The following is a 7,891-nucleotide window of genomic DNA, read 5'->3' as shown; positions in this document are numbered from 1 at the left end:
TCTTACCCCTCCTTCTAGAAAGAACTAATAGAATATATATAGAAATTAAATTTCTGTCTGGTCCACTAGACTGTTGATTAACAGCCCAGTCAAGATGGTATTTTTTTCATCTACTCTTGTATTTGCACACATTTACAAAATGACTTTCTGAAATGAACTTCCATTATGCAGCTGAGGAGTACATTTTCATTGCACATAAATAAATGAAGTTTGTACGAAGCGTACGTACTGCTATAACCTAATACATTTTTGTTGCTTTTCTTCAAATATATATATATATATATATAAAACTTGCTTGGAAGAGGAAGCGTGGCGTTTCATAAATATGTATTCATATAGGATACTGTAATTTTCTGATTATATCAAGAAAAGCTATTTCCCCAATAATAATATGTTTACATTCTATTTGGGATATTTCAAACGCCATATTCCAGTTAGAACTTGGAATTACAATCTTTCTGTCTTTTGATTCACCTTTGCAAAACGCTTCGATTATTTTTCGTATCTGTTTATAGTGACTCAATTCTTTGAAGAATGAAGATCCTTCTAAAGCGACCAGCTTCCAAAAGGTCCCTAAAAAGTGTTCGTATATCATATAATCTGCCATGGTTATATTTTTGTGTCTTTCAAAGTCATCCATTGATGTTTCGATTTTGCTCTTGCGTGCATTTAATCTTACTGAAACGATATCTTTCATGGTCCAACAAAGATATCGACGAAGTAGAATAAGAGATTCATCAAAATACTCCATTATCATCACTAAGTCAAAATCCTTATCAAGAATTTCAATATAGTCTTTAATTGCCTTGTTATTCGTAAAATTCTCCGGGGCGATTCCGAAATCATACGCCATTCGATTATTGACAAAATTCATAGACTTCGGAATTGAAATTTTCTTTCGTAGCTGTAAGTAATCTCGGAGAGGATTGGTTGAAGAATTCTTTTGGCGCATTACAATTCGGGTCACACCGTAATAATTAAATGCAGATTTAAATTGTTCAAATGGTTGCCGGATGATAGCAAGGTAGAAAGTACCAGGAGGAAATAAATTATGGAATACGGATCTGTTGTAGACGGAATGGTTACACAGAATATTGTAACGTTTGCCCTTTGGTGGTGGAAGGATTCTATTGACATCCAGTTCTGATTGTCTGTTGATATAATTGCTATTCTTCGGTAAGACAAATACGAGTTTATGATATAATCCATAACGAAGTAATATATTCATCACGGTGGTACTCCCAGCTTTGTGTACTTTTAAAAAAACAACATCAGATTGAGGTTTACACGTTTTAAAATAGCCCGGTCCTCGATGAAAGTTGCTGTGTAGTAGCTGTGTGGTAGTTATAAAAGAATAATGCTTTGGTAACTTTGAAGGCACTGTTAGTTTAAAATCTAAATTCCCGGCGTAGATGCGAATAAATCCATATATGACAACCATAGTAACTATCATGAGCAGCCCGTACTTCTTAAATCTAGAAAGAATGACAAGAAAAATATAAAAACAAAGCAAATTCAAAACAAACAAAAAATCATGTAAAGAAAATTTAAGTAAACAAATATCTAATTAAAGTTGTATTAATTTATTCGTATATTTACTTATGTAAAGCTTTGTATATTTATCAATATATATTTCTATATGCATATGTGTGTGTGTGTGTGCGTGTGTGTGTGTCTGTGTGCATGTATGCATGTCAAGCATATACACATACTAGGCTACGCATCTGAAGCAGAGGTATTATTGATTAAACTGACTTAACTGACACCATCGATCATTGAGAATAGACAAAATACAAATCGAGCAAAGTGACAATATTTGAAAGCAAACGTAAATGATCTGTAGCTAAATATCGCAAATTATTTAATCCAGTATCCATCTATAGGGTAAAGACAGAGAAAGTGCTACACAAACCTTGTTAGTTACGTTAACTATTAAGAAACTCTTGTCTTAGAATTCATTCTCTCTAGGTCAATAAAGTAAAAGAAAAAGAAATACTTGTCAAGTAGTGCAGGTGTTAATACGTTCCTGTGGCTCGAATCACCGATGAAAGCTTCCAGGCCATCGTGCGACCTGTTAGAATAGCAGCAAAGTCACCAAACAACCCGCAATCTTTCGTCTTTGAAACAAGAAATGAAGGACTTAGACAAACATAAACAAAAAAAGAGCCGGCATAGCCATGGCAGAAGCAGTTTTGATTATAGGACAGCTAGAAGAGGATTGGATGGATCTGATGCTTAACAACAGTTAACCTTATTGTGAAGCAAAAATATCAGTATTTATTATGGAATAATGCACATGTGATACTCCAGAATAACATATCTAGAATACTTTACTGTTGTAAGTAAAAGATTTGAGCTAGATAGACCGACAAGAAGATAGTCTGACAGACAGATAGTTAGTTAGTTAGTTAGATAGATAGATAGATAGATAGATAGATAGATAGATAGATAGATAGATAGATAGATAGATAGATAGATGGATAGATAGTTAGATAGATAGATAGATAGATAGATAGATAGATAGATAGATAGATAGATAGATAGATAGATAGATAGGAACTCTGGTATGGGTTTTAAAGCGAAAACTGAAAATATAGGCATTGAACAACTAAAGCCATTCGCTTTAGTACGTTGTTGTGGTTGTTGTAGTGTATCCTGGAGTACATTGTCCTATAACTTCTTGTTTAAAACACTAAAATGTAATTTCGTTGCAATTCTGTGACAGAGTAAGCACCTACACACAAAATTTGCTTTTTACTCTGCAGTTTTATTTTCTTGAAGGAATTGTCAAAGAAAAATTTGCCAAGTAACCTTTAAAATATGGACTCATTGGATGAAACGCAGGGGGATTGCAATACATATCTGACCAAGATCACGATAATGTGGAAAACTAAAATTTAAGAAAGCAATTGATCTATCGTTAACACGAAATATAAGCCAAACTAATTAATTACTTTCTTATCGAGATCTTAAACAAAGAAGGTTACGACAGATTCCGATAGGATAGTCTACAAAAATGTTAACTTTGAGAGACAGAAAGACATTTGCAGTTGATTGTATTGCTTTGTAATGTGATCTATCAGTCGGTGTTTAATGACAAATCAATGGGTACAGAACCAAACAAATCAGCACTAATGTTATCAATAACTGACAGGACTTATCAGTTATTTGGGGATTGAGTTAGATAGGAAATAAAAATTGCATTTCAGAAAATGGAGCATAATAAAAATGTTTCTTATTTTCTGATGACGTAAATATTGGAGATTTATGACGGCATTAGAACGGATATGTACACCAAATGCTACTGAAATTTCGTTAAACGCAAAGAAGGGTCTTTTTGTTGCAACTACAACAGTTAACATGGGACGTCAAACTAATCGCGTTATTCTGGGAAAATCTACGTTCAGAAAATAGATGAAATCAAAATGAACATCATTAAAAGAGATTGGCACAATGACAGGTGGGTATGGAAGAATAAAATTGAGGCTTTAAACACATACATGCACACACACATGCATATATGTATATGAATATAAAAATATATCTTTTATCTTTTACTTGTATGTTCCATGAAACTGCGACCATTGGTACAATACTGACAAGTTCCAAGGAATGATGTTTGTTGAAGCCACACCACACGGAGAACTAGCCCGCAGATTTAGAAAAATCCTGATGGATTTGTACATAAAAGTCATGCAAAAATCAGGGAGATCCATCAGGTCAATAATATGCAAAACATACCCTTTCAGAAAGACCACGTGTGTAGAAAACTGCGCAATGTGCAAATATAGCCCTAGTATCAACTGCAAAACCAAAAATGTAGTTTACCGAATAAACTGCATGGATAGTGATTGTAAAACGAGAGGGGTGCATCCTTGACGAACCGAACGCGAGATGTTAAATGGTCTGGACAGATGACTATTTACGCGAACTACCGAGCGGATGACGCTTTATAGGGCAGCGATCCAGCCGCGGAAGATGGGACCGAAACCAGCCGCTCTAAGGACAGCCTCCAAGTAGTGATGATCTACCCTATCGAAAGCTTTTGATTGATTTAAATTGATCAGCGCCCCACCCGTGCCAGGTTCCTCAACTACCATGTCTATGATGTAGCGCATCAGATGGAGATTGTCATAGAAACCTCTACCCGGCAAGGCGCACGTTTGTGCCTTGTCGACCAGTTTCTCGATGACAAGCGCCAACCCCCTCGGCTAACACCTTGGCCAAAATCTTCAAATCTGCGTTCAGCAGAGTGATGGGCCTGAAGTTACCTATGACATTCCCCTTGTTTAGATCTTTCTTTAGCAGTACAACCTCTCCTCGCTTCACAGAAGCGGGGAAAATCCTGTTTTGCTGCCAGTTGCAGTAGACAGCTGCCAAGATGCCTCCAAACAAGTCTGGCATATGACAATAAATTTCGTAGAGCAGACCATCCAAGCCTGGCGGCTCGTCTCCCGCGCAGACTGCCATTGCATCCCGTACGTCTGCAGCTGTGATGGGCCTTTCCCAACACTCCGCTTCTCTTCCCGAGAGTCGTGGCAAGCCATGCAGATATGCACTAGAGTCCACCCTGCGTTCTAACCCACCAATTGTCCCGAACAGCCGAGCAAAGTGTTGTTGAAAGGCCTCACACATCCTTTCGGGCTCGCGTAATTCGCGCCCCTGCTTATCTGTCAGAGACCTAATGGTGTCTTTGTTGCCTCGTTGTGCCTCCGCCATTTGGGCCTCTGGGGCGGCTCCAACTACTTCGTTCCTCAGAACACGCATCCTAGCTCTCACAACTCATCCTTCGTGTTTGACGTTGAAGTGTTGGTCTAGGGCTAACCTCGCCATCAGTACGTAGGACGCGATGTCAATTCTAAGTGCCTCTTCTAATTTCTTAACTAAGTTTCCCTCTATATTATTTTGGTCTTATGCTAGGGCCTTACTGTACCTAACTGATTCTGTTTTAATTGCTTTCTTAGGGCATACCACCATCTATTGTTGAAGATGGCGCCCATCAATGCTCTCTTAACCCATGTGTTAATCCGGTCCCTGTAAGTCTGGCGAGCCGTGAACGACGCGTTCAACTCCCAGTAACCGAGACCATGCGTATGTGTCTTATTCAAGTCAAGTGTACAAGTCACAAATTTGTAATCTGTGTAGCTGACTATATGGAATTGTGGACAACCTACACTATCCTTATTCACTGTCCTACATAATACTCTATTTAAATACGATCTGACGACCCGATGCGGTTGCTTCATGTCCACATTGGCTCATTCGGGTGGTCCAGTAGGTACCTGTCAGACAGTTGGAAACGTCTGAGCAAGTCTTTGGGGTATTTACATCCCCTCCTATTACTATCTCTGCCCACGTAGTCTAGATGCGTATCCAAGGTATCGTTCCAATCCCCCACTAAAAGTAAAGGTTGAGGCGTTCCCAGGAAAACCTCAAGACGCCGAAAGAAATCTGGCCGACCTGTTAAGGACGGTGCATAAACTGTTATAAGCCGAAAAGCACAACCATTACTGCCATCGACATCCAAGACGACCAGCCTACACTCCGGGTCTAGGAAAATTGCACTTACTTTGAGGTCCAGACTCTTCCGAAGAAGCACCGCGGTGCCACCTTCGCCCATTCTCGGCAGATACGGAGAGAAATAAATGTCCGCCGAACATGTGCTGGTGGGTCCGCGGGTTGTCGAGTCTGATCTCGCTGATGGCTATGATATGCACATTCTGTGACTTGATGTCATTTAACTGGTAACCTTGTTTCCAAGGCGATCCCAAGCCACGTACATTTATACTACCTATTTTGAGCATGTTCCTATTGAAAGTTGTGTTTTACACGCGAAAGGAAGACAAAAGAGAATGAGAGAGAGTCACTTACTGTCCGAAAGTTGTATGTCCTTCACCTCACAGTCTTCTCCCAGAAGGTTTTTGTATAGTTTTTTAGGCAGGTATTTTTGAAATCTCCCTACTGCATCCGAAAATAGAGATTTCAGTGTGCTGTGTGTGCTCTGTGTTATGTGTATGATTTTAATGTGTTGTGGTGGTGTTGTGTGTGGATAATTACTTGTTTTGGTATCGTTTTCTGTTATGTTGGTGTTTGACCTAATGTATTCCATTAGGTCTGGATTGTTGGTGTTTATAGCTGTCAACATTGTTGGAGCGTTTGGTGTAGTGTGTTTGTGTTGATGATTTTGTTTTCTGCGGGTGTTTTGGTTTCGGGAGCGGAAAACCTCCCTGCTTTGTTTGTCTGCTTCTCTATTTTTTCCCTTCTTTTCCTCCTTCCCCCTGTGGCCACTTGCCAATCTTCTATGTCGTCTTCATTTGACATGTCAGAGGAATCAGGAGGTGGGAGGGGAAAGGTAATGGGGTCTATTTCTAAGTGTTGATTTTGTTGTTGGTGTAGGTGCTGGTTAGTGACAGTTGGGATGTGGTGTATGGGTTTTTGAGGGTGAAGTATGAGTCTTTTTGGTTTTCTCTTCTTCCTTTGGACTTTGGAGTTGTTGTTGTTGGTGGTGGTGATGGTGTTCTGTTCTTCGTGGCGGTGGTGGTGGTGGTGATGGTGTTTGGTTGGGCTAGTTTGTTGGTTACTGATGTTCCTTCATTTGTTTGTAGAATTGTTTAATTAGTTGTGCATATGGCGGTGTGGGTAGCAGTACTGGTTCTTTTCTCGGTTTTTGGTTTTCTTGTGGTTGTTGTTCGGGATTTTGTTGTCGTTGTTATTGCTGTTGATGTTGTTTCTGTGCTAATTGGCAACTGATTTTCAAGTGTCATTGCTACCACAAATGTAGCAACGTGGCTTTCTGCCTTCGACGGCCACATGCAAAGTCGAATCGTCTGTCAGTTTGATTTGATGAGGAATTCTTTCAAAGTTGATCGGATCAATTTGAGCAAGGATTTCAATTCGTTGACCAACCCAATTTTGTTGGTCCAGAACAGCGATTTCCAAGATATGGATTTCTTCTTCGATATCGTAACAGTCACAAGTCCTTTTATTTCTATTTCAGGGGGCACATTTTTTTTTTTTTTTTGTGACCCTACGACCAAGGTATGTAGGGATCATTATTAAGTTGATCATTGTGGAGAGATCCTTGGCTCGTTCTTCACTGTCGAATCTAACTTCGATCATGGCAAATTTGTTTCCCCTCGTGATGTAGTCTTTAAAGGCCTATATAGGCCTTAAACATTTTTCTACTGTTTCTTGAGTGGCCGCCTCGTATAATTTTGTTTTTAGGTTGAATGTCTTGTAAATAATTGGGTTTGTTTGTTTTTTTTTGTTTTGTTTTTTAGATTTCTTCTGTGACTTTTTGTGGTGTCTGTAGTTGTATGGTGTGTTCGTCTTTTTTAAACATTGCCTTGCAGACAAGCAGTTCTTCCTTCGAAACGGACATGATACTTTTCTTCAGCTTTAAAGCTGCTGCAAAATTGTTTTAAATGTTCGTGTTGGTTGTGGTGGTGATGACGGTACTGGTGGTGGTAGTGGTGGAGGCAGTGTTCATAGTAGTAAACGTTGTCTTTGCTTCTTTGTTTGTATCTTCGAAAGCCTCTGTGTGTTCAAGCGGAACGCCTTTGTTTTCAGCTTCCCTCACCCTTGGCTTTGGTAGAGGCGGGAAGTCAATGGCATGATGTTTCCATTTAGCCAGTTTCGTTTAGAATATAGCAAGGAAACCGAAGAAAATGTATTAAAATTGTGGAAATCTACTCAAGTAGGGGAATTTCCTATCACAAGATTTATTGGGGTTGAAAGAGATGATGTTAGACAACTCTTTCACAAAAATATTCCACAAATAAACAGTTTTTCTACACAAAATTCTACTTACTTGCAGCCGATTTTTCTACAGTCCATTCACGTCAGAGAGAGAGAGAGAGAGAGAGAGAGAGAGAGAGAGAGAGAGAGAGAG

The 7,891-nt window shown here is 39.2% G+C and overlaps 1 protein-coding gene across 2 annotated transcripts in view; it reads right to left on the bottom strand.

Annotated features, from left to right (window-relative positions):
• Nucleotides 1-296: 296 nt before the first annotated feature.
• LOC128250362 (galactosylceramide sulfotransferase-like) overlaps nucleotides 297-7,891 on the bottom strand; it is a 24,495-nt gene continuing 16,900 nt past the window's right edge. Inside the window, exons 1-2 of one of the 2 annotated variants that reach the window (XM_052975221.1) lie at nucleotides 5,872-7,784; nucleotides 297-1,475 (exon numbers count right to left, since the gene is read on the bottom strand). In XM_052975221.1, the coding sequence (XP_052831181.1) occupies nucleotides 332-1,453 (1,122 nt within the window). In that variant the 5' untranslated portion in view covers nucleotides 1,454-1,475; nucleotides 5,872-7,784 and the 3' untranslated portion in view covers nucleotides 297-331. Of the gene's footprint in view, nucleotides 1,476-5,871; nucleotides 7,785-7,891 lie in introns of those variants that run through there. The other variant, XM_052975220.1, reaches the window with a different exon arrangement.

The sequence above is a fragment of the Octopus bimaculoides genome, chromosome 20 (genome assembly GCF_001194135.2).
Source record: "Octopus bimaculoides isolate UCB-OBI-ISO-001 chromosome 20, ASM119413v2, whole genome shotgun sequence".
In the NCBI taxonomy this organism is placed as follows: domain Eukaryota; kingdom Metazoa; phylum Mollusca; class Cephalopoda; order Octopoda; family Octopodidae; genus Octopus; species Octopus bimaculoides.
The sequence above is the reverse complement of the archived record's forward strand: the minus strand, read 5'-3'. Positions and strand labels throughout refer to the sequence as shown.